Here is a 17,232-nt window from a genome sequence, read left to right on the forward strand (position 1 = left end):
AATTTTCTGCCTTCAGTGAAACAATTTTATTAGACAAAATAAAGTCAGAGATGCATAAATTTTCAGAAACTTTGCAGCTATTTTTAACTTAAAAAAAACATATGTAAAAATACAAAACACTTATGAAAACATGTAAATAGTTGAACCTGAAATTACTAAACTCACAAAAATATCATCTGAAACTTAGAATACATTTTTTCTCAGTGTATTTGCTGTAAGCTTCCTTCCTTCATGAGGTTGGTACATAAGAATTTCAAATTTGTTATAAAAAAATCAAGTGTGGAGAGGGTAAGGGAATTTTTGTTGCCATTCAACTATTTGTAAGCTGCACTAAAATAATTCATTTACTTAATAAGTTTCCCTACTCATATGTTTATTTTACTGAAGTAATAGGATCGGCAATTAATTATTTGTATACAATAGTTTTATCCTTAGGCTCAGTAAAGGGTTGAATTTTGCCACTTGTTAAAGGGGAGTAATGTTAAATCACTTTGAACATGTTAGATTTATCAGTAGGCCATAAATAATTTTTATATAAAGAGAATGCGATAAGTACTATCTATTGATATTGACTTTAATATTTCAAGATTTTTTATTATACTTTTTCTTTTAAAAACAAAATGGCCTGGAGTATGCATCATCAGGCCAACTATGGTATATCTATCATGACTGGCTATCAGCTTGACCATCACATCATCACATACATAATGCATGCATAATGGTGTAGAAAATAGATTTGGTGATATTTATGTTACTAATGTTTATTAGTGTGTGTGTGTTTATATTTATCTTAACATGCAGCAAAGCTTTGTATTTAGGGTTATTTTGTACAAGAAAAGATCTGAAGTTTACAATCTTGAATTTTCACTTTGCTATAGTTCAAGACGAAAGATAAGCATACATGTAAAACAAATACTCAGATGTATACTGCATTAGACAAGAGATTTGGAAACTTTGGTAAAATGGAAGTAGTCATTCACAACAAATGGAAGACTATGACATGAGTCACACAATCTAAATTTGCCAGTAAACTCTAAGTTCCTGGAACCAATTAACTAAAACAACCACTAAGAGCAGCTTCTATAAAATGTGACAGTGAAAAATATAAAAAGTAGATAAATAACAAAATAATAATTTACTACACAAACAGTGAGACACCTCAATCATATGTTGCATAGTTATTCAACAGAGACTGATTAATGCAGAGCATTTTATGTTTATAGTCTTTCTCATTGGAATGAAGCAATTCACAATCTTCCATATAACAAACTAAGTACATTTCATATGTAAAACTGAGAAGTTTATATACATCCTTTTTTTTTTTTTTTTTTTTTAAGTATGAGGTACAATATCAATTTGTTTGCAATAACTAGTCAGAAACATCAATGGAATCAAAACACAAGAAACAACATCAATTCTGTTATGTTTATCAGAACAGTATTAGCAGAAATTCATTTTAATCAGAATGCGACTTACCATGGTAACTTGTAACAAATGAGTAACACATTTGTAAAAGTCAAATAAGTGAACTAAATGGTATAATTTTATCAATACTGTTACACTGCTATTTTTGCATTCTAAAATACTATTTTAGAAACACCACACACCGAAACTTGACAGTACTGCAAAATTTTTAACTTAGAAAAATGAAGCGAATGTTTAGATTTTCTTTTACTGTTAATATGATGGTCTTTTATTTGAGATAACAATTTCTTCACAATTCCACCCATAACTGCCTCTACAAATAAACTTGTGTTCATGTTAACGATTCATGAAATTTTCAAAAAGTACTAATGCTGTTGTACTGATGAGCAGCTAGTTTATACACTATACAAAATTTACTGTTATTGTTATTATAAACAATCTCTCAAAAACTAATAAAGTAAAGTGAACAAATGTAGTAGATAACATAATTACATGATGTACAGTAAATTACTGGGATAAGCCTTATTTAAATGAAAAACTGAATATTTTCACCAAAGAAGTAAATTTTTTTTTAGAACAATTTCATCAATCTTCCAGAATACAAGAGACCAACTATACCATTACCTTAGAAACAGTTAAGCACTAGTTAAAACAAAGTTATTAGCCCCTCAACATTAGTACATGTTTGTTGGTAAGATCAATACAATCTCCATTCTTAACAAAAAAAACTGTTCTTAGAAAGACTTAAACACTAGTTAAAACAGTGAAGTTATTGATCCATTAAAGATGAATTCTTACTTATACTCTTCTATGAAATGCTGAAATAGCCACATTTATTAGTAGAACAATAAAGCTACAGAATTACAACTACTGATCTCTGATAAAAAAACTAGTTAAACACAAATGTTCATGAGCAAGTTCTGAAAAAAATTATTCAATGTAGATCAGTGTCACATAGGCATAGATACATTTTAAAAATTACAAAATAGATAAGAAACAATAAAAAGGGCATAGTATTAATTTATAAAATTTTAAAGGGACAAAGAGGAGCTTTTTAGCCCATGAAGGATGTCCCTACTGGCTCCCAACTATAATAACCCCTCACTACTCATGTATTTATCCAATCTTTTATTCAATTCAGTTAAATTTTCTGACTTAACCACCCTTGAAGGCAGCTCATTTCAAAAGCCAGCCACAGTTTAAAAAGTAATACTGTCCAAGCTGTAGATGACTCCTACACTGCCAGAATTTGAATTTATGACCCATTGTCCTAGTGTTTTCACCATTAAACACAAAAATGTTAAATGGATTAATATCATCAATACCCATAAAAATCTTAAACACTTCAATTACATCCCCTCTAATCTTTATCCTCTCAGAGGAAATACATTTAAGACAATCTCACCATCCCAAGTATCAGCCTAGTAGCTCTTCTCTGAACCTTCTCCAATAATTCAACATCCTTCTTAAGGAGGGAAGCCAAAAACTATTTTTTAAATGAAGCATTACAAGTGATTCATAGAGTGAAACAATAATACCACTTGTCTTGCATTCAATATTTCTACAGACATCATTCAACATTCTATTAGCCTATTGCTAGCTACAATACACTGTTTAGATGACTTAAGTGATTTTTTTAAATCACATTTTGCTTCAGTTAGTCACCCCAAAAATCTTAATGCCATCTGTAAACTTCAATGTCAATGTCATTTATATTAATCACAAACAGCAGAGGACCGAGTACAGAGTCCTCAGGTACACCACTTGCAGCTGTGATCCACTCAGATCTAGCTCCATTTATTACTATGCTCTGCTTTCTATTCTACAGCCAATTTTCTACCAAATTTGATAGCATTTCTCCTATGCCCACATATTTAATTTTGTAACAAGTCTTTCCTGAAGCACCTTATCAAATGTTTTCTGAAAACTAAAGTAAACCAAATCTACAGTGTTTCCTCCATCAACTTTTGCAGTAATATCCTCAAATAATGCCAGATTTGTTAAATAAGACTTTCCCTTAGTGAAACTGTGTTGATTTTAAGTGACTCTTCAATGCATCTTTAATCACACTCTCCAAAACCTTTACAACCATTAATGTTAGACTAACTGGCCTATAATTGCTTGAGCAATGTCTATCACTTCCTTTAAATATTGGACTAACATCAGCCAGTGTCCAGTCTTCTAATACCCTTCCTCAATGGACTATAAAAAATATTAGGTAGCAGTTAACAAATTTTTAAATTTCCTTTAAAAATTCTAAAATAAAAGTTGTCTGGTCCAAGGGATTTACTAATTTTGAGGTTTCCAAACTTTTCTCTTACAATTTCAATGATATCTTAAATCAGTATTTTCCCCATACATTAAGTGCTCTGATTCAGGCATAATACTTTTATCTTTCTTCATAAAACTGAAGAGAACATACAATTTAACAACTGTATTATCTCAATCTTCCAAGATCAGCTTCCTACTATCATTATTAAGGTCCAATCCCTATCCTGACAGTTTGTTTACCCATCATATACCTAAAGAATTCCTTATTGTTTGATTTAACCCTCTCAGCCAACCCTCTTTGATATACAGTTTGTCTTTTTAACTTCGTTTTTGACAAACTCTCTTAATTTTCTATAGTCCTTCAATTCCTTAGTATGTTTAAATTTCTTGAATTTACCATGTTTATCCCTAATATAATCTCTCAAATCTTTACTTAACCATCTTGGCTTATTCTGCTCTATTGTTCCCCTTTTTGCGTTTCTGTGGGGAATATGTATGTTTTGTATGTACATCCATTTTTCCCTAAACAAGTTCTACATCTGTTCAAGAACCCCTAACAGCTCTTTAGTCTAATCTACAAAAGCCAGATCATGTTTTATTCCATCAAAATTAGAATCAATACACTATTCTTCTTCAGTTGAAAATGTTGTAAAATTAAAAACCTAATCATACTTGTACTTAAATGCTCACTGGATTCTAATATTGTATCTTATAGGTTCTATCACCAGTTGGTGTATAAAAGTATCCTGAACAATTTCCAAATACCTATTCCCCTCACTGTCAGACTCTAAATTTGCCCAATCAATAACCCTGAAATTAAAATCTACCATAACAACAAATTCTTTTTCAGGTAGCATTCACATATCATCATACAAGTTCTCATTAACTTCCACATTCTGACGTGGTGGTCTATAGCTTCATTACAAGACTTTTCCCTATATACCCACTAACTCAAAATGACTCAACCTCGGTACTTTTTTTTTTAATAACCTCTAACTCAACCCAATGCAATTCACTTCCCCCTATTTTTAGGAAATACAAGTAATTATGAAAAAAAAAAGGGACTTGAACTGCATATAATTAGTATAGTTTATACAACTACAGACGTAAAGGTTTGAAATGAATCAGTCAGCTCTGCACATTTAAGAAAGTGTTCAATGAAAGTTGGTAACTTTGCTCTTTCAGTCTATTCAAATGTGGAATGAAACTACATAACAACATAGTCTGCAAATCCATTAAACAAATTAACAGCTAGCTGAAAACATAATGAAAACACCCAATAAAATGTAGAGTAAAAGTTGATAGCTAACACAGATGATCCACCAATTATAAGGACTCACCTTAATAACATTATGTTTATGCTGCATACTAAGAAAAATATGCTGTTCTTAAATTCTTTTTTTACAGCTTGTTTCAAGTACTTCCATTCTTAATATGTCCAAGCCTTTTCTCTCTGCATTTTCCTTTAAGGGTAGTTGTATATAACAAATATAAAAAAAAATCTTTGTGAAGAATAATATCTTAGAAGCACTCCACAGTGAAAAATATAATCCATATTAATATTAAAAGCATTAAGATGACTCAAATATAACTAAAAAGGTATAAAATATCTACAATGATTAATTTAACAGTTTAAAAACCAACAACCAAATCTAAGCTTGGATTAGTAGTTTTTATAATATAAAGCTATTCCACTAATTTTACATAGAAACTGCTCTTTATCAGAATAGCAGAAATATTTTTCTCAAATAAATACAACCAATGAAACAATACTTTTTTCTTTTTTTTAAATCAACAGTCAGTTGCAATCTATTAGTTTTCAAATCTACCATAGAAACAATCCATTTTTATGGTTATTTAAACCTTGTCAACATTTATTTTTTAAATATTAACTTGATTTTTTTTTATTATTCTGATCGACTTTTATACCAAATAATAAAATCCTAGTTTGACTTTTATATAACACTGGACAGACTGGTTTGTTACGAAAAACTCTTTCCAGTCTTATCATCAAAACAATCTTTATCATCTTACAGTAATTACAAAAATGAGAAAAAGTAGAGTAATTTCAGTATCTATACAACTGGAGATCATTTGAAAGCTTAAATTAAATGAGTAATTTAACCCATTTCTAACCTGCAAAAGAAATGTGGAATATGTATGTTTCAAGAAAATGTCATCTCTTAGTTACCCAAGTTTATATTATTGTAAACTGAAAATGCATAATGGATAATACTTACTTCTGCTTCAACATTGGCCTTGTCTATCTAAGCATTCATATTGCATGCTTCAGTGATTTAAGACCCCAGTTAAATGCCTTTAGCAATATCTAATTTGGAAATCACTCCACCCACATCAATGCATTCTCTATTCTGGTATTGTATTTCTGCACCTCATTACTTTTTTCGGAGTTACAATATCCCAGTCACTAACACCAGCTTTAAAAGAGGAGAAAAAGCAGGTAACAGTAAATAAAATGTTAATTCCATAGCATACATACCATCCACTGACACTATAGCTAGAATCCAAAATTGAGAAGGTGGAGGGGCCAGTGCAGGTATTATCCATACAGGAAGCATCTATATAAAACAGGGACATACCAAGATAAGAGTGGTATGCAAGTGGGGAACCTCACTACAGGTACACACTTCAACCAGAATACAATTCCTCTACCAAGGATGAAATAGAACATGATTAGCCATCATTATAGGCCAGCCCCATCCAGGGGTTGGAATTAACTCAGCACAAACTTGGTCCCCGAGACCAACCTTGTGACCATTTTGCGTTTGTTATAGTTCTCATGCTATAACTTTTATATTAGTACTCATATGTTTATAAAGTTTGGCAGATTATCAGTAAACAATACAATTCTTTGGTAGATATGATATCAGATTTTGTTATTATTATGTCTTAAGGTTTGTTAAGAAATGTTTTTATTTTCTTTAAAACATGTTGGATAGGCAATATGTAGAGTAATTTACACGTTAAGATTAAAACCATTTTTTATACATTAGAAAAGTTTCAAATTTCATGTGTGGAATCCCTATAATGTCAAAACAGTTAAATCTCTTAAACAAACTTTATTTATATTATCTGTTACTTTCACTAATGAATCTGCACAGGTTAAGTTGATTTAACCAATCTTGTAACCACCATAAAAATTAAGAAATAAATATATATCATGCCTTTTTCATTCTAGGCTGACTACAACTTACCATCATGAAAACATAAGTATTTAGACTAAATAGCTTGAATATTATAACATGATACATATTTATTATTTTTATTATATTGTTCTTTCAGCTGTGTCTGGCTAACAATACAGAAGTCATAATGATGTGTTAGTATATCCAATAATATTAAACTGTGCAAATTCACCACAGGACACAATATTTGGTTCACTTTAGAACTGCAAGTAGTAAAAATGTGAAGAGACAAGGAAGCAGGAATGAATATTGGCTATTCAGTCACAAGAAATATGTGTCACTGAATAGATATGAACTTGAATATTCTGGTTAGAGGATGTTAAATATTTTAAAATATTGTTGCATAGAAGTTTTTACACATTATACAACTATAGAGGGAGGTTTAGGCAGATCAACAACAAAGAAAACTAGCAAGTCTTTATCTTTGAAATGAAGCAGAAGAATATCTGCAAGTTATGGTTAATGCAAGCTTCTATACTTCAGTGTTAGTTTTAAACATTTCTAAAAGAAAATGCTTTCCCAAGAGTAATTTTTTTTTAATAATCAAAAAAAAGAAAAACTTGCAACTAAACTGTTCATTAACAATAAAGATTCTTGAAGCAAAAATCTTAAAAATATATACATACCAAAATATATTTCTTGAGATGTCCACACCAATCAGAAACTCCATGTTCCATTCTTTCCAAATCATAATATTCAGAGCAGTGGTTGAAATTTACATATTTTTCTCCTAAAAATATAACTACATTTATCTTGATTTTCTGGTGCCTCAAACAAAAAATTTGAATGATGTAGAGATGGGAAAGATAAAGTTTTCCTTTCCACATATCTTTTCTTTATTGTAAGTTGCAGATCCTTAAAAAGGTCAAAAAATAAAAAGTAGCATACAAATATTTTGGAATTAAGATATTCTAGAATGTAATTGACAATAAATTTTCATGACCAGAAGAATTTTACATTTCAGTCTGTATGTATCATTAAATTCGTACAAAACCAACAAATAATACTTTGATCAGTTTTGAAAAGTTTTCCAGTGTTATAACCACAAACTCAATAAGCTTAACACCCAAAAAGTCATAATAATTGGATTTTGTCCACTTCTAAGCTCCAATATTATCAAGAAACAAACTAAAGATGATATAACTAACAGTCATGCAATATTTAGCTAAATTGTTATTTTCTTTATTGTTAATAGACTAAAACAATGAATATGCCATCCTGTTTAAAAATTTTAATTCCTAATATTACAAATTTTTTTTTTTGAGGAATTAAAAAAATAAAAGATACAAAAATTATGTTCACATCCAAAAGCAATATTTCTTTTAATTCTACAGTCCTTGATAGGAAACAAATTACATTTTATCCTTTACTGTTATGCAGAAAAATCTAGAAACAATGAACAATATGCAATAAAGTAGTCATGATGCAGGAAATATCTATTTAACTTTAATAAATAAAGTAGCAATTTAAAATACAACTTGTTTAATGTGATGAGATTTTATGTTTCACAAAAAAAAATTTCTAGTTTTTTAATCAAATAAAAATTTTTTTAAGAATCTTAGGAAAGCAAAAATAGTATTATATTAGCTTTAACAGTACTGTTGTGTAAATATCATGGAAATCATCATTAATACTATCAATGATCTTGGCTTTTAAAATCAAATATAAATACTGTACAATCTACAATACACAAAATATAAGATTATGTAAAACTTAAGTAAGCAGTCTGGTAGTGTACATGAAAAAAAGTAAGATGACAGATATTCTTTACTACAATAATAAAAAGTGTCATTAATCAATTTGATGCAATTTCCTTTTAAGCCTGACATTTTTCTTGCCCTTTATTTGTCAGTATAAGATAAAATGATACAATGAATGATGTCCAACAAGATACAATTTTGTGTTAATTTCAAACTTCCAATGAATCATATGAAAACAGAGTTGCAGTTTATGTGTAGGAGTAAAATTTATCATTCTAACAGGTAATCTGACAAAATACCTGAACAACATTTCAACGACCAATTCCCCAAAACATTTTATTATACCTTACTTGAGTGCTTCATATATACCCTAAAACTGATTGTATATAGATACAAAATTAGATAATAGTAAAAACTAACAGGCTACTTGTACAACTGTAATAAACTTTTTAGACTTCAATTACATTCACAAGTTTTACTGAAGACAGCCTAGCCAAATATATCACTGGCAAACAGTGTTTATTGCTCTCTCTTTCTATACATATATATATTTAAATAAAAATAACTGTATGTGTAAAATTTCTTAAAATTCCTTCCTTCCTAACAAGATCTCTGGAAGCCGAACAAGCATAAATAAAATGTTATTCACAATCTTCCTACAAAAATAATATACTTTTTTAAACTGTTATAGTAAACAAAGTTTGACAATCTTCTTTGATACAGTTCCTGTTATCCTATAATATATTTTATATCATCATAAAAGAAATTCATTATAAAACCAATTATATTCTTAATATACTGTGGTGATACAATAAAAAATAATATTTTCCAATACATTAAAGCATCTTCTACATCACATATAAATAAATAATTAACAAGTGCCATTTTACTACCTCTGGTATTTTATTTATTAGTCACTCATTCATACACAATATGAATAATTATACAAATCTGATGATGATATTAAGATTTTCAGTGTTGCTAACACTGAGGGGCATATGCTCTTGCTTTACAAAAAGATATTTATTATTTAGCGAGCTGGGCAAGTAAATTGTAGATGGCTTTTAATTATAATAAACAGAACTTAATGCATGTGGAATATCATAATTTGAATGATGACTATAATTTTTTTGGTTGGATTAACTTTAAAAGTGTGATGAAAAAGATGATCTTGGTGCTGTGATTGATCAGTCTCTTAAGCCATCCAAGCAGTGTGCTGTTGCTAGAAATAGGATAAATAGGGTGATGTCACATTTGGAATATTGCATTTAGTCTCAGGCTTTTTACCTTAGAAAAGACATTGAACTGTTGAAAAGGGTCGAGACTAAGGCTACTAGAATTATTCCTTGGATGGAAAGGTTGTCATATCACAACAGATTAAAATTTCAGAAATATTTTCTCTTGAAAAAATAACAGAGGGGATCTGATGGAGATGTTTATGATTGTAATATTGATGTATAACCTTTTTTGTACTTAATGGTGAGAATAGTATGATTAGGAGGAGAATGTATGTAAATTTTGATATGCTTGTTACTTTTAAAATGTAAATATTCATGAAGTTTCAACCTCTTACACATTGTTTCCTATATTCAAGTTTACAATATGTTTAAGAACATTCAGTAACATTCCTCTAGTTTAAAACTTAACAAATACAGTTTGTATTACAGTTGAGGTAATACTACAAGCCAATTTACATGCAAGACAAATTTTGGCTGAGTGTTAAATTTTGTAGAATGAAAATATAGCCCATTATTTATATCAATGAAACTGAAAATACCTTAGATTACAGCTTAAAATTAAACCAAAATATACAGCTATTAAGACTAATGTTTTTGATCTTTCACCATACAATGTTCCTTTAGATGCCAAATGCATTCCTGTTACAGAAACTAAATGTTGTAAATAAATAATGGGACACCAAGAAGATATTTACCAATGATGAATGTCCCAACTCCAAACATCCTTCAATAAACAGAAAACTAATCATTAATTCATCCCTTATGCCCCAAACATTTATCAGCCACTTTCTTAAACTATTGACAAGTTACAGCCTCAATTACTTTAAATGATATGTTCCTTTTACTATATATCTTATTGAAGATATAATTACCTCATTTAACCTTGGTTCAAAATTCACAAATTTTGATACTTTCTTTTTAACCTAAAAAATAACAGCATGAAATACCAGGTTGTTGATTACTACAACATAAACTTCAGGTAATAAAGCACCATTTGATCAATCAGGTCTGTCCTTGTACATCTACCTTTGGAAAAGTAAAAATTGAAGTTCACCCTTTTGTTTTGTTATTAAAAAATCATCAGTTACCTTATTAAACCCTTGTAAAACACTAACATTCTTTTAAAGTTAACAGCAACTCAAATCCATAACTCAGTCACCTTATTAGAAAAATAAAACTGTCATCTTCTGGAGTCTACCATGCATTTTTTTTTTAAACTTGAAAACTAGGGTCTTCTCATCTTTTTATTTTCAGGCTATTATCCTGTCTTTTCTGTAGATAATCTTATAATTTTCAAATAGATTATCTCTTACTCTTCTTTTCTCAAGAAAAAATAATTTATCTCAACCTATCTGAATAAGGTAATCCTTTCATTTTTTAGAACACTCTCATAGCCATCCACCGAATCCTTTCTAGTAAGTCAATTCCAATTCTTAGATAAGAAGACCAATATTACACACATTATTCCAAGTGACATCTAACTTGCAACTTCTAGAAAGAGATAATTACAATAAATATTTGTATATACATCCTGAATTTCTATTAGCCTCACCAGAAGAAACAGTACGCTGCTTCAATGGCTTATTACTATTATGCCAAGATCCTTTGCTTTAGTCACATCTATATTAAACATTTGATCTAAATTATGATTCTACTAATATGTTATCTTGCACTAACTATAGACAACGGTTACTTGCCAAATATTTGTTCAACTTACCAATCAATCCAAGCTATTCTGTAGTATGTCAACACCCTAAATACAACTGAAAATAATCAAAAGTTTAATGCTGTCACAAGAGTGCACTGGGTGTTTAAAGGTTGCATTTTCCTAGAACTTTAATTTTTAAATTAACTATACTCAATTCATAAAAAACCTTTCCCTCTCTCTCTCTCTCTATATATATATATAAAATAGTACACATCTCCCATTTATTCTGTCCACATAGTTGGTGTAAATTATTTAATGTTAATGGGAAAGATATATATATATATATATATATATAATAAATGGGAGATGTGTACTATTAAAACGTAATATAAAACTTATGTATAGGATGCTAATAGTGTAAACAAGTTAAACATAATAATTTTAAATAACATTTTGTGAGTTTGAATAGACTGTAGGTTATATATATAATATTAACACCTGTGCTATATTATATATAATTTATATATAGTCTATACTTATGCTACATAGATTATAATAATGTGATACAGACACTACATTAATGTTGATTATAACGCAAACAGCTGCCCATTAACTTTTCACTAAAATTAAACGCAAGAAGGAAATTATACCATTTCTTGTCCTCGCAATTAGTTTAATTTAAAAATATTTTAAATTATCTTCACTATTCCCTCTCGTGTTGGGAAGTTTCATTCGCTTAAAATAGTATCATTAATTGTTTGAGTTTTAAACGTTTGTAATGCACTTTGAATTGCGGTTATACACAGCAAATTTGCATGATTTTGCGTCAAAAATAAAATAAATATTTTATTTGTTTTGCGTTTCACTACTCTGGCTTCCTCGGGAATTTCCAACTGATGGTAAAATTCGAAAGTGGACAGAAAGTGCATTGGACATACTTTTCGAAGGTAGAGTGGACAGTACTTAGAGATGAAAAATCTTCCAAACCAGCGTTTAATAAAACCTTTATTATTTTGTAATTTAATTATATTTTATTCTAAAATAAAAGAAAATTTATTCATGAAATAGCCGGCAAAGCCAGGTGGGTTAAAACGTTCGATTCGTAATCTGAGGGTCGCGTGTTTGAATCCCCGTCGCACCAAACATACTCGCCCTTTCAGCCGTGGGGGCTTTATAATATGACGGTGAATGTCACTATTCGTTGGAAAGTAGCCCAAGAGTTGGAGATGGGTGGTGATGTCTAGCTGCTTTCCCTTTAGTCTTACACTGTTAAATTAGGGACAGCTATCGCAAATAGCCCTCGTGTAGCTTTGCGGGAAACTCAACAACAAACAAATTTATGAAATAGTTTTCTTATATTTAAGGATGGATCGTTGGCTTAAAAAAGAGAATTAGAAGACGCACTTTCTCAACACACATCTGCACCGTCTACGTCCAAAGATGGTGAAAAAAATGAAACTGACATATCAGAAAGTACTCTGACTCATGGAAGGGAGGATTCTACTCCAAAGAAACTGGGCGAAGCTGCAACTAAAAAAACGAAAATATGACGAAAGCTATCTCCCCCTCGCTTTTATAGATGTTAATAATTTACTTTATTGTGTCTTATGCAACAGAAAATTGTCAAATAGTATTATGGTGCCAGTTAAGTTGCGGCGTCATTTTGAGACCAATCATTCAGAGTTTCAAGAAAAAGGTTTGTTTTGTTTTTGAACTTCGCGCAAAGCTACACGAGGGCTATCTGCGCTAACTGTCCCTAATTTAGCAGTGTAAGACTAGAGAGAAGGCAGCTAGTCATCACCACCCACCGCCAACTCTTGGGCTACTATTTTACCAATGAATAGTGGGATTGACAATCACATTATAATGCTCCCACGGCTGAAAGGCAAGCATTTGGTGCGATGAGGAATCGAAACCGCGACTCTCAGATTACGAGTCGAACACCTTAATCCACCTGGTCATACCGGGCCTAAAGAAAAAGGAACTGAATATTTTAAATGTGGACGTGATCAGCTCTTTAAAAGTTAAAAATTAGTTGTTACAGTTTTTCAAGCTAGAAATGAAAAAAGCCACTAAAGCATCTTACAGGGTAAGTTATCTTAATGCATTGGCTGGAAAAGCGCACACAACAGCTGAGAGACTAATAAAACCTTGTAGAGTTGACATTGCTGAATGCATGTTGGATGAAAAGTCAGTAAAATAAATCACAGCAGTGCCACTTTCCAACAATACAGTAGCTCGTTGAATTAAAGAATTAGCTGCAAACATGACTACTGAATCAAACTTTCATTGAATTTATTTGGGGTTTAAATGAATTTTAATATGTATAGTCGATAAATTTGGATTTTTTCCTACTCTAGAAATAAATACATTTTACATTCATGTAACATTTTTGTCTGCAGAATCTTACTTTTACCTTACATCAACAAACGTGGCTTGTTGTTTTGCTTGTATTCGTCCAGTATCAGCACCAACTAACCATCGAAGAAGATATTGTTCTATGTAAATTCTTGCCAACAAACATAACTGGTGCTGAAATATTCAGTACAATGAATAACTATTTTAATCTTATGGTTTATCCTGGAACAACTGCGTTAAAGTTTGCACTGATGGTGCAAAAGCAATGGTGGGTAAAACTGCTGGCGCCTAAGCACTAATCAAGGCAGTGCCACCAAACTGGGCCTGGCATGGCCAAGCATGTTAAGGCGTGCGACTCGTAATCTGAGGGTCGCGGGTTCGCATCCCCGTCGCGCCAAACATGCTCGTCCTTTCAGCCGTGGGGGCGTATTAATGTGACGGTCAATCCCACTATTCGTTAGTAAAAGTGTAGCCCAAAAGTTGGTGGTGATGACTAGCTGCCTTCCCTCTAGTCTTACACTGCTAAGTTAGGGACGGCTAGCACAGATAGCCCTCGAGTAGCTTTGTGCGAAATTCAAAAACAAACAAAAAAAACAAGCTACCAAACTGTACTATTCGTTCGAGTCGTTGTATTCTTCACCGCCACGCACTAGCGGTAAAAAAACAATGCCAGTTTCACTTGAGAATGTCCTTGACGAAGCAGTAAAAATTATTAATTCTATTAAATCTCGACTCTTGAGAACACGAATTTTTAATGTTCTGTGCGAAGAAATGGGAAGTTCGCATAAAGCATTACTGGTGCATAACGAAGTACGATGGTTTTCTCGAAGAAAAGCACTTGTGCGATTGTTTGAGTTGCGAACTGAACTAGCCGCTTTTTTTCATGGAACACCATTTTTACTTGAAAGAACGACTGACAGACAAACTATGGCTATTTCGACTTGGGTATTTGGCAGACATTTTCTCGAAAATGAACTAAGTGAGCCTATCACTTCGAGGAAAACAACTGACAGTATTTGTTGTCAATGATAAAATTCAAACCTTTAAGCGAGTATTAAAATTTTGGACTACTTGTATATGCTATCGTGAACTTGTCAGCTTCACAATACTGCTTGTTTGTTTGTTTTACGAATTTCGCACAAAGCTACTCGATGGCTATCTGTGCTAGTCGTCCCTAATTTTTATGTTATTTTTTTACCAACGAATAGTGGGATTGACCGTTTCATTATAACGCCCCACGGCTGAAAGGGTGAGCATGTTTGGCGCGACGGAAATGCGAACCCGCGACCCTCAGATTACGAGTCGCACGCCTTAACACGCTTGGTCCACAAAGAAAAAAAGAGGTAAGAATGAGTTACTGTTTCATCTAAAATGATGCCGTGTTAAGTAGAATCCAAATATGTTAGAATCCTCATGTGCTATGACTCGTGGTCAGGCTAAGAAATTAAGCCCAAAACAAGTGATAGACATGATAGTCAGAGAATGACATTATAGATTTGCTTCATATATATATTTGGATCCGATGGGGATCTTGTGAATAGTTTTCCTTCTGGCAATTCCTTGATGAATGACAATGACTTATGTGGGGGACTTGGTTCAGTTGGTGTAGTTTTATTTGCTAAAAGTGAACTGATCACCAAGTAAGAAAAGGATTCACAGATCTCTTAGCTGTTTAAATATGTACTCCCAAAAAGATGCATCGGAGAAAGTTTCATATGGTTGCTTTTTCAAAAATGGTATGCTCATGAGAAAATGGAGACCACAAGATGTACCAGCTTCAGAGGACTTTGCTAATGTACTATGTTTAATGTAGTGGTATAAGTGTGTATATAATATCTTAGTTAAAAATTATATGCCAATTTTAAATTTTCTAAGGATGTAGGTGTAATGGATTTCACATAATGTATTTATTTTACTACTTGTGTTTGTTTCAGTTTAATCTACATTATGTGTACTGCAAAAGTTCCGCCTGTTCTCTAAATCTGTAGGACATTCTTTAGCGTAAGAATAAACAATGGGGATTGCCAGGAATGTTGCTAACTGAACATTCTAAAACCTCGTCTTGAAATCTGTAAATCACAATACACGAGAAGATATTTTAATAATATCGTTGGCTTACTACATTCGGTATACTATAAACCTCGGAAGCAACAACAGTGATAAACGCTTATTAATTGGAAAACTACAGATATTTTACCAAGAAAGTTTACAGATTTCGAACATTACAAACCGTTTAACTTCAGTGAAATAACTTCGAAAGTTTGCATTTATACGAGGACATTAGACATCTTCGTTGGAGAAAAGTCAGCTTGTAAGTGTGGGGCTGATCTTATTTAAATTTCCTCTAACACTCTTTCTAATTACTTTGGGGACAAAAAGTATAACTTAACTTTTCATCTCCAACCACATACAGTGCTTATACTAACTTAGTCCTGCTACTTTCTACAATAAAGGTTTGGCATTACCAGGTGGTTAAGGCACTCGACTCGTAATCTGGGGGTCGCGGGTTCGAGTACCCGCACCTCCAAACATGCTCGCCCTTTCAGCCGTAGGGGCGTTATAATGTGAGTGTTAATTCCACTATTCGTTGTTAAAAGAGTAGCCCAAGTAGAAATGCACAAATGTGTTTCACAAGCTTAGATAACTAGTTTTTGTAAAATTTTATCTTTCAAGGGCTAGGTTTTATACCATCTGTGGTTATTATGTGAATTAAGAATTACACTTATGTTCTCAATAATTGACATTTGCATGGTTAATTTTTAGAGTTGCCCTTCAAAATCTAAATATTTTTAAAAACTTGTGGCAAACACTGTAACACTGTCTAACTAATAGAAGCATTCAGTGTTATAAGCCCGTAAGAGATCTTGCACTATAATACCTTCTGTTTTTAAGCTATCTGCTTACAAATGTAAGAATGAGTGTTCTATCTTTAAGTTTTGTATTTTCATCTGAACAGTATACTTGTTCAGTGTTTTAACAGGATGCCCTGTTACTGAAGCTAGGATACTTTTAGAAACCTTCTTCCAAGCATTATTTAACAATGTTGGATTTTTATTCACCAGTTATGTGCTTCATTAACTTCAATAACACTACAGACACTCAATCTCTTATTTCATACAGCTAGAACCACTTCTAACTCTGTTTTGTAATTATAACTGGAATTGAGTTTTTTGACTCTCTCTACATTGGGTTACTGTTATTTTTTGAGAACTTTCTGTTAAAAATTCCAGTCATTGGGGATCTTCTGTTTTCTGCCTTTTGTGAACATTTGTAAATTTTGGCTATGTAGCCTTTAATACCATAATTATGTTATCTGATCATTTCTTTTTTGATAGCAATTTTATTGTCATGTGGCCTATCGTTCTACATTTAAAATATTTAAAGCT

The 17,232-nt window shown here is 31.5% G+C and overlaps 1 protein-coding gene across 19 annotated transcripts in view; it reads right to left on the bottom strand.

The window, feature by feature from the left end:
- The window catches only part of LOC143232802 (protein GVQW3-like), a 30,016-nt gene extending 17,804 nt beyond the window's left edge, over positions 1-12,212 (bottom strand). For 3 of the 19 annotated variants that reach the window (XM_076468691.1, XM_076468690.1, XM_076468692.1), the window contains exons 1-5: positions 12,060-12,200; positions 11,558-11,603; positions 7,529-7,757; positions 6,197-6,275; positions 5,037-5,159 (exon numbers count right to left, since the gene is read on the bottom strand). In XM_076468691.1, the coding sequence (XP_076324806.1) occupies positions 5,110-5,159; positions 6,197-6,275; positions 7,529-7,729 (330 nt within the window). In that variant the 5' untranslated portion in view covers positions 7,730-7,757; positions 11,558-11,603; positions 12,060-12,200 and the 3' untranslated portion in view covers positions 5,037-5,109. Of the gene's footprint in view, positions 1-1,278; positions 1,739-5,036; positions 5,160-5,936; positions 6,135-6,196; positions 6,276-7,528; positions 7,758-10,535; positions 10,565-11,557; positions 11,604-12,059 lie in introns of those variants that run through there. The other 16 variants (XM_076468686.1, XM_076468684.1, XM_076468697.1 and 13 more) reach the window with 15 other exon arrangements.
- Positions 12,213-17,232: the final 5,020 nt, after the last annotated feature.

Source organism: Tachypleus tridentatus, chromosome 11 (genome assembly GCF_004210375.1).
Source record: "Tachypleus tridentatus isolate NWPU-2018 chromosome 11, ASM421037v1, whole genome shotgun sequence".
In the NCBI taxonomy this organism is placed as follows: Eukaryota; Metazoa; Arthropoda; class Merostomata; order Xiphosura; family Limulidae; genus Tachypleus; species Tachypleus tridentatus.